The 13,771-nt window shown below is 35.6% G+C and overlaps 1 protein-coding gene across 4 annotated transcripts in view; it reads left to right on the top strand.

Annotated features, from left to right (window-relative positions):
• The window catches only part of LOC135482411 (PTB domain-containing engulfment adapter protein 1-like), a 38,862-nt gene extending 25,524 nt beyond the window's left edge, over positions 1 to 13,338 (top strand). For 2 of the 4 annotated variants that reach the window (XM_064762379.1, XM_064762381.1), the window contains exons 3-13: positions 1,033 to 1,097; positions 1,556 to 1,627; positions 1,871 to 1,969; positions 2,778 to 2,915; positions 4,298 to 4,414; positions 5,876 to 5,980; positions 6,748 to 6,849; positions 7,298 to 7,415; positions 8,078 to 8,188; positions 9,164 to 9,294; positions 10,776 to 13,338. In XM_064762379.1, the coding sequence (XP_064618449.1) occupies positions 1,033 to 1,097; positions 1,556 to 1,627; positions 1,871 to 1,969; positions 2,778 to 2,915; positions 4,298 to 4,414; positions 5,876 to 5,980; positions 6,748 to 6,849; positions 7,298 to 7,415; positions 8,078 to 8,188; positions 9,164 to 9,294; positions 10,776 to 10,853 (1,136 nt within the window). In that variant the 3' untranslated portion in view covers positions 10,854 to 13,338. The remainder of the gene's footprint in view (positions 1 to 1,032; positions 1,098 to 1,555; positions 1,628 to 1,870; positions 1,970 to 2,777; positions 2,916 to 4,297; positions 4,415 to 5,875; positions 5,981 to 6,747; positions 6,850 to 7,297; positions 7,416 to 8,077; positions 8,189 to 9,163; positions 9,295 to 10,775) is intronic. The other 2 variants (XM_064762380.1, XM_064762382.1) reach the window with 2 other exon arrangements.
• Positions 13,339 to 13,771: the final 433 nt, after the last annotated feature.

The following is a 13,771-nucleotide window of genomic DNA, read 5'->3' as shown; positions in this document are numbered from 1 at the left end:
ACTTATCACTAAGGTGTATTGAAGAAAAATTACAAAAAGTAAAGTTAAGCTGGGGGGACTGATGTTTTCTTTGATGTCAAGTATTTAAAAGTTTATATAAATTTTATGTTGGTGTTCAAATAATTGTTGTAAAGTTATTTGTAGCCAACCCAGACTGGAACACATGACTCTTGAGCTTGCGCGTTACAAAACAGGTTCTCTAAATCTGCTACTTTTCTATATATACACATGCACGTCTACATGTCATGTAGATGTACTCTGAATGACATGTTAGTTAGTTTTCTGATGTAAAGCGGTCAGAGGCAAAAATTGTCTTTGGTTTGAAGCTTTATGTAAACTGCAGTCTGCCCTTGTCTGTGATGCATGGGTCAAGTACATGTTATCTCAGGGCTTCACTGGGTGTATTTAATGTTATCTCCCAAGCAGCACAGCTATTTGAGAAATGGACCGTTTGCAATAGCAGTCAAACAACCAGTAAAAATGATTGCGTACTGCCTGCCATGTTTAATTTATTGAGTCAGGACTGTTTTTCAGATAACAAGGACAGTCTTTTTAATAAGCTACATGTACTTGTTAAAAATTTCAAAGGGCTGTTGCTGGATCATATGGTTAATGGACTGTCTTACAAGCCCTTGATCAAAGGATTTGGGAGGGGGGGGGGTTAAGTCAAGCTCTTAATGCTTCGACTGAGGCTTTAAGTGTGGAAATTTGCCAAGTGTTGTGGTTTCCTCCAGGCACTCTGGTGTCCTCCACCAATAAACCTGACTACCTTTGTATAGGGCAAAAATCCTGGAGTACTGCTTTAAACACCAATTAAATAAACAAAACATCAGTCCAGGAGATGAATAGCAGACAAAAAATGAAGTATTTTGCAATTGCAAAAAATCCTCTATAATATCCATGAGATGGCTGGTGGGTTGTCACAAAATGCTCTCCCAATACTCGCATGTTTTTTGGTTATATGTATGAGGATCTAGAAGAGGAATGGTGTAAACCATATGTTTATTCTTGTGCTATTGTTTTCTACTTCAGTGAACAAACAGTGGGTCCACCCACCAGACTCCCTGGTTAAGGGTCACATTGTCTACAATGTCAAGGTCAGTGGATGTTTCTCTGTCATTGTCTGGTGTTCTTTTTTCAAAAGTCAGCTTTTGTACCCTTACGTTTGTGAAAGGTTTATGTCAAACCAACAAAACATATATTCGTTGTTTTTTTGCCATGTTAGATACATAAAAGTCTAATTAAAACATCTGAATTCTCATTTCATAATTTGCCATTAATTTTTTGGGGAGGGAAAAAATGTGCTATGGTTTTATTACTTGCACATTTTTTGTTATCATAAGATATATATATTCAGTGTACATTTATACCCTTGTGTTTTTTTACTCATTATTATGTAAAGGTATTCACATGTAGTTTGTGTCATTTCATTAACAGGTCAATGGAAATGATACCATGATCTTGTAATAACAGTAATCTATACATAATTAAGAATGATATATACCCTTAATTTCGATATTCATGTACATGTAGAATCTGTTATATGTGATTACAGTTTTTGGGGGAAACAGAAGTTGAACAACCTAAGGGCACAGATGTTGTCCGAGATGCCATTAGGAAAATGAAGGTCAGTGACAGTTTACAGAATAGAACTTTTGCAGTAGATCCTAAATAATTTTCCCCACAAAGTACATGCATGTTTTAGTACTTTCTACTGTTCCATTTGTATTGTAACTATGCAGATGTTAAAATTCTTTGGTAGCTTTTGTAACTGATACAGATATGTATTTTAAATATAAAACTGATTGTGCTAGTAATTTGTTTTAGTACTGAAAGCTGAACTGTTATGCCAATGTTGTCATAATTGTAGTTCTCTCGACACATTCGTAAAGCTGAAGGCCAAAAGCCACCAAAGGTAGAGCTGACCATCTCTGCAGATGGAGTTACTATACAAGACCCTAAAAACAAGGTTAGTCATTAAATAATGGCTGTATTTTTGTGTTGTATTAAGCATTAATGAACACCACCTACATGTAGGCCTGGAATATACACACTATGGACAAAACAATTTTGCTTCAGTGATGAATCGGAAAAACAGATCATTTAAATGCTCTTAGTGTAAAAGAAAGAGATTTGTAGATTGTATTTTGTGGTGCAACATAATAATACATGTTAAGCAAATATTCTGTGGCAGGCCAAGTAAAGGATGATGACTAGGTGTCAGTATAATGTGGCTGGGTGGGATAGCATTTCAGGTGTCCTGGGCACCTCATTCCAGTGAGGCAGCTCAATAAGTATGCCACAAATGAGTCTGACCTGCTATCACAAGCTAGCCTTACGTGTACACTGTTGTAATATTTGGAGCTGACAAATTACAGCAACAGGCCATTAGCACTCAAATCAGCTGCACCTCTACATGTTACTGTTTTTTTTTAATCACCATGAAAGCAAGGTTTAATGTATTTAGTGGTTTTAAGTTTTTCAGATTTTTTATAGGCTTATCTGGAGATAGAATTTGGGATGTCAAGAATGGTCAGGTGTTCTCGATTTTATTTGAAAAAGTCAAATGCATGTGTTTGCCACCTGTGTGACATAAAAGCTTAGCAGCTGGCTTATCAAGCATTAGTTTGTGTGTTAAACCACTTTGCATATCAAAGTAATATAATAAATATATTCCTTACAAACTTGCCTTTCAGCAGATTAAAAGGTTGAAGACTGAATATTTCATTGATTGTTTGCTGGGAAAAAAATTGAACATGCTACTTTTGTCTATGTAGGTGATTATGCACCAGTATCCCTTACACAGAATATCCTACTGTGCTGATGACAAGGCTGACAAGAGGATGTTCACATTTATTGCCAAGGCTGGAGACAGCAGCAAGCACTTCTGTTATGTTTTTGACAGTGAGAAATGTGTAAGTAGTTTGTTCGCTAGTTTGTTCGCTAAAATGACTACAGTAAATCGCCTATTATTTCGTGGAATTTTACATTCTCTGATCTACTAAATAGAGCTCTGCTCTACTGAGTTTGTATTAAAACATGTGAAATTATTTGCATGTATGATTAACAGGAAATGACATAAAATTTCAAAGAAAATTTTCACCAACCCACGTTCTGTACAACAGTTTGTAGAACAGAAATGTGAAAGGCAGAAAGTGAAAAAATTCCATGAAATTGTGGGTACTTTTATTGTATTAATTTGTTGAATCATATGGGAATATGCATGTACATGTACAGTTGGCATAGTTGTTGTATCCTCGAAAAGTCTTTGGCAGGCTACACATAATTTCTGTACAATTTTGCTGGAATGTAGCTATGGCTATATATCACGAATGGATTGCAGCACATATTCTCGTCTGATGTAACATAAGGCTGAAGGTGAAAAATTCCATGAAAGTCTTGGTCATTTACTGTATAATAATTATATCCTTTTGTTGAATCTTAAGGCTATATACATGTACAAATGGTAAGTGGTATTAGTTAACATGTAATTTCAGTATGGATTATGATCTGATGACTGTCTTACGGAAATAGTGTACAAGTAATGTTATTTTTACCCTCTTCACCTGTCAAATGTGCTTATGCACCTGGAATTCAGTGTCAAGGGAGGCAACTTATACTTAAACCAAAATGATCACAGAATACGATAGAGCTTAAAGTCTCTATGGGAAAACAAGAGTTATTGTGTTGAAACATTATATACATGTATTATATTTATAATAGGTGATGTAAGTTTTCATGAATTTACAGTATGTATGAATATTTTATCCTTTTCTTATGGAAATAATGCAAAACCAATATTAACTCATCTAGTCCGTGTGGACAAGTACTTATGCATGAATATTCAACATCAAGGGAGATAATTTTTACAAAACTGTGTGTAATGATTTATTTGATTTATTTATTTGATTGGTGATTTACGCCGTACTCAAGAATATTTCACTTATACGACGGCGGCCAGCATTATGGTTGTTGGAAACCTGGCGCAGCCCCGGGGGAAACCCACAACCATCCGCAGGTTGCTGACAGACCTTCCCACTTACGGCCGGACTTGAACTCACAGCCATCGCATTGGTGAGAGGCTCCTGGGTCATTACGCTGCGCTAGCACGCTAACCGACTGAGCCACGGAGGCCCCGGAGTGTGTAATGAAGGTTTATGAGAATGAAAACATAAAATATTATCACCGTGAATTTCTTTTACCTACTATTTGTGGGAGCAGATTCGTTTGAACAAATATTGTAAAAAACGTTTGCAGAATTTATTATACAGATGTTCTATACGTTATGATATTTCAGGCAGAAGAGATCACATTGACTGTGGGACAAGCCTTTGATTTGGCTTACCGTCGCTTTTTAGAGAGCTCTGGCAAGGACATGGACCAGAAGAAACAACATTTGCTCTTACAGAAAAAGGTAGCTACGATTGGCATGTATATTAAGCAAAACTAATGTTATCTGTACTTGATATTCAGTTTAAAGGAGAGCATGTTATACCAAACAACCATTTTGGAATTCACAAGACTTTTTTTCGAAAGGTAATTGATTAGAGCTTGGCTTCATGATAACAAGTTACATGTCAAATCTGAGTCAGGACCCCTATGGACAAAATTTTTTTTTTTCTTTTTTCTTGAAAAGATTGCAGATTGTTTTTTCAAAATTGTTCATGGCATTGATTTGAGCTTTAATACATGTGTTAATCAGCATAATAAGTTATGGATAAGGTTTGAGATTCAGACCTTTACATCCAGTTTGAACAAAATTATGCCTGTTTTGTCCAAATTTGGACTTCAGCATTTTTGTGGACTTGATACATAGCTTCACAATGACAAGTTACAGACCAAGCTGAGTTCCGGGCTGTTTGTCCATTTTCAACAACATTGTAGACATTTTTGTTCTGTTGTGGACTTAGCTATGCATTGGCGTCAATAGGCTATCATTGTGGCCATTTGAGTTTAAATAAGTGGATATTTAGTCGGTCCCAAAATCGATTGTGGGTTTTTTCTTTTTGGCAAATTGCCATATCAAGGGAGTAAACTCATGTTTGATGTTAATAATGATTTGGATTGGTTGATGGTTGAAACTATAAACACAGGATGTCTTCTATGCAAGATACATGCACTGTGCTTTTGTGATTCAAATCTTTTCACTTCGCAATGTGCTTGTCTCATACTTTGCCAGTTGCATTTACTGTCAAAACACATTTCCAAATCATATCATGGCTGAGGGAAAAATTGTGCAAGCTATATAATTTAAGAACCTTATATGACAATGAAATCACATGAAATAAAACTCTCAAGATATAACCCTGTCAGTTGGTGGAGAGAAAGGTTTTTCCTGTTTATTTTTATGATTTCGACACAGATTTGTTGTTCATAATATAGTGTTATTGCTCAGGTAGAAAAATTGAGTGCATCCCCAGGATGTGTTGATTGTGAGTTTACTTCAGCGTTTTAGTATGTCAGGGGTGCACGATGCATTCCTGGCAACATTACTGGCTGTTCTTCTGATTACTGTACTGAAGAATTTCACTAAGCTTAATAGATTCAGGTAAAACCCATGACTATCTACAACAACCAGGATAATTACAGAATACCTGCCTATTTTGCTACATGTAAAAACGACTTACAAATGCATAATATTGGGAAATGACTGTAAATGTCAACAGAGTGGTTCACAAGGACCTGACATGTTATAGCAACATCTTTTGTTATTTCACAAATTTTAAAATTCTTGCGGTGTCTCCAAAGCATAATTACACTCTTGCATTAATATGGTATTTGGTGGTGTCTTTCTTAAAGTTCACAACTTTAAGATTTATTTCACACAGTAATATTTGCATTTTAATCATTTAACATTATGTTTTGTTTTGTTTAGGTCCAGACTCTTCAGCAGGAGAATGAACAGCTGAAAAAAAGAATTACAGAGATATCACAGTTGAAGGACCGATCAGATCTTGAGCAGTACAAGCAGGCCAATAATGTAAGTTTCATGTCAGCATTCCTAATTTTAGATGCCTTACTGATGAAATAGTTACGTATGAAAATGTAAAATTGGGGAAAATATATGGCTTACAGAAGAACAAACATACACCTTTCCTCATTCGAAGACCTATTCCAGTTTCAAGATGATTAGACTAAATTGTTACAATTATATGCAGTAGCGCTATGTAACAGAACTGACAGCAATGTCCAAAAAAGGTTTATGATGCATAACACCATTCATTTGGTACAATTGTTGTATCCTTGAAAGGTAGGCTACATATAATTTCTGCACAATTTTGCTGGAATGAAGCTATGGCTATATGTCATGAGTGGATGACAGCACTTATTCTTGTCTAATATAACATAAGGCAGAAGTGAAAGCAACAGAGAAATTTTATTTTATGTCCAAGAACCAAGAACGTCCAGGAAGACGTGATACTCTGCAAATACTCAGGCTCTCAAATCTGTTACCATTTTGATAGGGTTCCAGATTGTGTAGATCCTTGTCATGTAATTCAATTAAAACACCAAGGCTTTGGAACTGGAACAGCTCTTTAACTACCAATGCAACATATTAAGGCAGAATATGAAAGGGACAATACTCTTATGAGAAGAAAGTTAGACATCACCCAATATTATGGATCTCTTGCTTGATTGAGTGCAATAGTCTGAAATATAAATTTAGGTGCAAAATTGTAACATAGATGAAATGAATGATTTTTTTCAAGAAAATAAAAGAAAGATGTGTACATGTATATCTTCCAGATAGCAGACCTGACTGCTATTCGCAGTACTAGTACCAACAACAACAACAACTCTACAAGTATCAATAATTCCCGCCTTCCGCAGTCTCCAGTAAGTCCTCAGGTAAGTGAAACATGAGGAAGGTCATTTTTTTTCAGACATCAATAGTTTTGACAATTATTTATGGCTGTTTACTTAAAAAATATTTAGCAAAAGGGTTGAAAATATCAAATTTTATGTTGTCTGAATAAATTATTAGTAAAAGATTATCTGAGAGCGCGTATGTCACCCTGCATATTATCCCCACATTGCGTAGTGGTAGTGTGTATTGGTGGCCTATTTCACAATGGTAAAGAATCAGCAAAAACATTCCTGTATCTAAATCAAAATCTTGATCACCACCAACATTCAACAGCTTGGCCGAGCACAACATTTCATCCAAATCCAAGAAGAGTAATTAATAATACATCTCCCAGAAATACATTAATTTGTTCACTTTAAGGTGAGTAACACAGATACAGAACTACAAATTAATTTCCTATAAATTGTCCATATGTTTTGTCATTTTTAGACCCCAGCATCTTCAAAGCCTGCAGTGGGAAGAAGGCTGGAAAATCTGGTATTTGATGACAACTTTACTGTTGCACAAACTAATGGAACAAACCACCAGCATTCTCCAGCTCCACTAAGTAAGTAATTCAATCATTCTGGCTCAGGGTCCATTTTAGAAAATTTCTGTTTAATTGTTACGGATACCCTATCCTTGTCAGTCTGTTTAGTGTGTGTGTTTTAGTATGTGTGTTCCACACTCATACATGTACATGTATGTATTTTCCTTAAAATCTTACTGCATGCGTTTTTCTTTTTATTTATAAGGAATTTGTTCTAATTAGATATTGATGCACCTATTTCTTTGGGGCTCAGTGCTGTATAACATGTATTGATGTGAATTATTTTTGTATTAAATGCTGATTCTTTCTAAATTTTTAAAAAATTAATTTTGCTCAGATGTATTCAGACATGCAATGGTGCTTTGCTACACGCTCATTTAGCTGAAGTTTGTCTATAAATCCAGTTGTTCCTGTTTTGACGGCGAGTTTTGTATGGCTTTTCCTGGCACACTGGTTTCTTCACCCACAAATCATATTGCTGCAAAGAGAACAAAAAAAGTTGTTGAGGAAGGCATTAAACACCAACTGTAAAAAAAAAAAAAAAAATGAGCAACTGGGGCTTACTTATGTACATACAAAGGCAACACTGGAGAAATTTTTGGCATAACCTACAGAAGAGCCAGTAGCTGGAAAGAAATGTACAATACATTAGGCTTATGTGTTTGGTAATATATTTTCAGTATCACCCCCTCCTGCATCAGTAAAGCTACGAGCTCAGAGTACGGGCAGTATTCAGTCACCCGTCTCCCCTCCACATTCAACAAATCCCTTTCATCGCATCCCACCTACAGGTATGTATTAGTACTAGTTTCTTTTCTTTCTTTGCTATTTGTTCTTATCTGTGTTTTCACATAGTAATGGTGATAAATGATAACAGATTTTTTGGCTAAATTTTTTTCATTGATTTTCTTCAATTATTCATTCAGATTCAGATTTATAGACTTAAGTTGCTGACTTAAAAGTAGGAAATGATTTATTTGATTATTCACCATTGATGCACAGTGTAGTAATTTTGTGGTACCACTGGCAAAAAATTTCACCAATGACTAAGTTGCCTATTTTTAGCTGGCTTGTATAAAGCACGGGCATAGCTGATGTTGTGCCCTGAGCATTGGTGTCAGTGTCGGCATCCAATAATAGAAATGTGAAGTGTTAAATGTTAAAACAAAATGTTAGGGGTGGTATCTTAAAAAGTACTACATGCATTGAGCTCAGGGTTTGCACACATGTAGAGGAGAATAGCATGAGTAGGGGAGGGGGAAGTATTCCATATTGATTCCATGTGTATGTATTAAGTACCGTAAATTACTGAATTTTTGACTTATATATTATGTATTAGAATCACTGTTAAACAAACCTTTAGGGTTGGTATCTTTAAAAGTATTGTATGTATTGACCTGAAGTTTTACATGCATATGAAGCACAATGGTGGAAGGGGAATGTTCCAGCGCCGATGCTCTGTGATAGTATTAATTATCGTAAATTACCAAATTCAGGACTTGGATTCTTTATGCATTGAGTGTTTGCAAGAAGTTTTGCATTCATGTGTCTCATACAGGCAAGCCCTTTGGTAGCCTTGCTACCAATTCTAAGTTCCTGATTCTGAGATGTCAGTTGATCTTAGGATGGCACTTTGACCTTTGTTTGGAAGGTATGATGATATCCTACTGGAAAAATGCACCAAGTCTCCGTACCAAAAGTAATACTTTATGACAGTTGTTTGCCTCTTGCACCTGATTTAACTGATCTTTAAATCTCCTTCACAGTTCAAGGCGCTACAGCCTCCCCAGCTGCCTATGATGACCCATTTGGTATGGGAGCTTTTACACCAACAAAAAATCCCCAAGAGCTTGATGTGGCCATCCAGAATGTTGACAATGAGCTGATGGATTTACAGGTACATATGTTTCTACATGTATTCACCAGTGTGTCTAGCTTTTTCCAGTTTATGATTGTCAAACAGATTAGCCTCAGTTGAAATTAGCCCTATGACAGCTCAGATGAGGACTATAAGCTTACATCTTGTCTGTCAGTAATCAGTTTTGTGTACTTTCAGAATGCTTCATTGTATTGAATTGATCTGGTGTGTGGCTTTGTCATGATGATTTACAGATCGAGTGGTTTAGTCCATTTTTAAACTTGTGGCCATTTTTGCTCTATTTTGAACTTGGATATTTATGTGGACTATGTTTTTTTTTTTTCAAAACAGTTTGCTGTGTATTAAATTGAAGCTTGTCACAAGTTTCAGACCGTTTCGTCCATTTAAACAAAAAGGATGAAATCATCATATTCAATCGGAACTTGTAACATGGCTTCACGGAAACAGGTTACAGAACAGGTTCAAGTTTTATTCGTTTCAGTTGTTTTCAACAAAATTACAGCAAATTTTGTTTTGTCATGGACTTTGGCATGCCAGTAGCTATTATTATGATGGCTTAAACCGATATGTAGGAGACATGTTTGGCTCCATAAGAGTGTTTGTTTATTATTATAATGATGCTACTAGGAAGTATAAAAGTAAATTCACAACACACAGGTAGGGTAGCTTTGAGATTGAAGATGTTTGTTTAATTCTTTGTTCTGTAGTATCTCTAGTAATGTAGTATTTTGGGAAACATTAGAGAGGTAGCTGTTGATTATGTATGCCCCACTATCCAGGTTGAGACGTATTGTGTTTGTCCTCTGAAGTCATCTGATGCCTCTGTTGTCCTCTGTATGCTCCCAGAACTAGTAGGCTGATCTGCATGATATGAACAGTGGGAACCAGACAACTTTAGGGGTTTCTCAGTTCTTTGTCAGTATTTTGATGTAGAAAACAATTGGACTGGTCAGCACAATATGTACATACCTCTGAATTTAGTAAAATTGTGTTTGGTGCTTAATGATAACGGCTACAGGAGCTGATTAATTTTTGGACATTATATAGTATATTAGTCCATGTGGTGTTTCCAGAATTGCTGGGACAGATTTACGTGCGAAGGTCTGCCAGAAACCTGTGGATAGTTGTGGATATCCCACGGGCTCTGCCTGTTTTTCTCCCACCATAATTTTTGAGTATGGGGCGAACTCTAATTCAATCCAATCACATGAAGTAAATAAATAGTTTGGATATAATGACAAGGATCTTCAGGCTTTTGGAGCATGTCTGGATGTCTGTCATTGTAGCAGACTAATACATGTACCTTGTCTCCGTAATATCTTCCTGAATTAAATGAACAGAAATAGTGCTGTATTAAGCTTTGAATTATGTGGGCTTTAAGAACTGGTTGACTTCTGGAAGTCATACAGTAGACACATTTGAGTTCTGAAATTTTTCTTAGAGCTGAAGTAAGCTACTTGTGTATGCGTGCTACAATATTGTTTTTTTTTTTCTTTCAGACTGGTTTCAGTCGCGGGATTTCCTTTGGAACAGATGACTTCTCCTTGGAGGATTTAGATCCGCTGAATCAAAAATAAGTCACAAGCTGTTATTCTCCTGAAGTAGAGGCTTCTTCTTGTTACACCAGTGTTCCATCTGGACAGGAGGTGGTTATGTCACAGAAGCATTAAGGACATACATGCTTACGAAAGTGTTTGATAACTCAAGCAAAGTGTTCTGGCTATGATTGCTAGATATATATATTGGTAATTAAACAGCTAAATGTGTAGGGTAGATTAACATGTCTTCCAGCATTCCATGTGTGAAAAGAAGAGCAGGACTGTACTTGGGATGCCTCCTCGATCAGGTCATATCCTGCAGGCTTGTGCACATTTTATTTTGTAGATTTTATCTTGAGATGATGCTGTTGCTAGTAACAGCATTTTAGGAATTGGTCAGTCACTGATTGTGTAAATGTGGAACAGTAATTGTGCTGTTTGAGCAAAACCTGCTACGTACTCTCAACTCGCATGCTTTGTCAGTTGAACATTTTATATACTTACATTTAGTTTACATTTCAAACTCTGCGTGCATGGACTTTTTCATGCTACATGTACGTATGGTATATATGATATTAAAATATTGCATGTCCTTTTCGTTTGATATTTTCAGCAGCAATTTGTGATAAAGTTTTATTAAACACCCATGTACCTGATGTCAGTAGGTTATCTTTGTCTGTTCTAAACATCTCAAAAGGCTGTAGTTACGTGGCTTTTGTTGGATCTATCATATGTTGTGTTACCATGGCTTTGGATTTTGGGCCTGGTTTCCTTCTGCGTTGTGTATTTGTTTGTAGTTTTGTACATGTACGTGTACATTCATCAGTCAGTCACTGAAAGAATTACCATCCATCCAGCTGAATATGAAGGCACTTGTAAATTGTTCTACATGTAGCTATGACCTACAGGTGTACTATTACATGTACACGTATATAATTCATAGATGACATGCTGGGCTGAATTAAAAGATGGTTCTGTATATGAATTTCAATTTCTTTGAAAGAACTTTGCTGAAAATGTATCTTGTGGTATTAAGACATGTTACGCCATGTTCTCTGTTGTGCCTTTGTGGCATTCTTGGTTGATCACATAGAAGATGCTCTGTATTGTGTACCAGTAACCATTCACTGTATTTCAAATTGTTAATATAATGACATCAGAGTTTGGTGCAGATTGTCGTACCTCAGGTTCACTCGACATAATACATGTCCATGTATATTTTGTTAGATATCTAGTCAGGTAACATCAATGTGTAATAAATTTACTACCATAAGTGAACTAACTAGTAACTCCATGCATGTAAACAAATTAATAATGTTTAAACTTTATTTTGAAATCATGGCTGTAACCCTATATGAGGATGTGAGTGTAGGCTGTACAGTGATTTTTCAGAACATAAAGTTGATAAGAAAATAGCATCAATACATGTAATTGGGGCAGCCTTTGAGTAAGGTATTGTCACTGTGGGGATCTTATGTAAGACATGTAATGTCTAATTCCACTTAACTGATGCTACCTTCAAAATTGCTACATTTTCTAAAGCTGCTGCATGGTTTTTAAAATTTTTTATACAGGTGCCAGTAAATGAATAATTTTCGTTTTGTCGTTTGTGAGCATGTGTCTTGACTTTTTGTCATTGTAACAGTGTGCGCGACTGGGCCACTGTTAGCATATGGTCAAAGTTTTTATCAGCTCTTCAGGACTTTTCAGTGCATCAGCTTCTGACCATCATCTATTATACACATCTCTCTATAAGATTTTGATTATCCTTGTGTTTTGCTCATATAATTGGTATTACATACATTTAATCATGAATACATCAGCTATGCATGTAGATGTCTAATGCACATTGCTATTGAAATCACCATGTGTATGTATTTGATATGAATCAGAGAGAAAGTAGAAGAGAAAGTATCTGTTAAAAGAACAGGTAGCTGTTGTGTTGCTTATGTTGATACATGTTGGGTAAACAAATTTTCAAAAAAAAAAATGTTTATGTTGCTATTTTAGCATATATATATATATATATCTATGTGTAACATTTTACATAATCTTTCCTTACATACATGAATTGTGGTAATGTATATGTACATGTACATTGTAAATGTTAAGTGTTTGTCGGCATAGATTTGTTGAAATGTGTTTTACTCTTACAAATTGGAAAGGGAGAGATTAATTTTCCCATTTGGCTTACATGTATGTTTGTTAACTTTTAAGATAGGCATATTCTTTCATGATAACAGTCTTCACTTTACCTGTTCACATCAGAATGGGGTAAGAACCTGAGAATAGATAAACCTGCATGAGGATGTGATACTCGGAGTAAGAACAGTAAAAATCTTCAAACAGATGGTATGTTCAGTCACTTGAAAATTAGGCATGAAATTTTCTTAGCGGCAGGTGATCACTTCCTTTGTCTAAGTGCAACTCCTGGTTATAGTAACATTTCAGGATTCATACATACATGTACAGTACGTACCTGATTTGGATTTTGTGTATTAAATATGGATTATTGAAATACTAAGTGATAAGTCTGCCATTGTTGTGTTGTCCATCATTGTTTTATACAAGTCATTCAGTATCTATGCTTTCTCAGCACGTGCCTGTATTCCACTTCTTCACATATTGTGTGTTTTGGTCATTTCTGTGTGTGTAAATCACTACTACAAATAAAAGATGGCTTGCTGTAGAGAGGCACAATGCATACATATATTATGCCTCATGGTGCTAAATGTCATGATGAACATTGTGTGAGCAAATCAAGTGAAATAGTCATATTCATTAATAAATGATTTCATCTCAAACAATCTTATTCTTGAGCATTTTGCATGTCAAAAGTTTTATCGTCCCATGTTATTGTATTTATTAAACACATAGTTTTAAGATAGACACAATAGTTTTATGACAGTTTTACCTCAGTGATGTATCATTTGAAAAACAAGAAATGCTACATCGTG

Source organism: Liolophura sinensis, chromosome 1 (assembly GCF_032854445.1).
Source record: "Liolophura sinensis isolate JHLJ2023 chromosome 1, CUHK_Ljap_v2, whole genome shotgun sequence".
NCBI lineage: Eukaryota > Metazoa > Mollusca > Polyplacophora > Chitonida > Chitonidae > Liolophura > Liolophura sinensis.
Note: the sequence above shows the minus strand (reverse complement) of the source record. Positions and strands in the feature narration are given on the sequence as shown.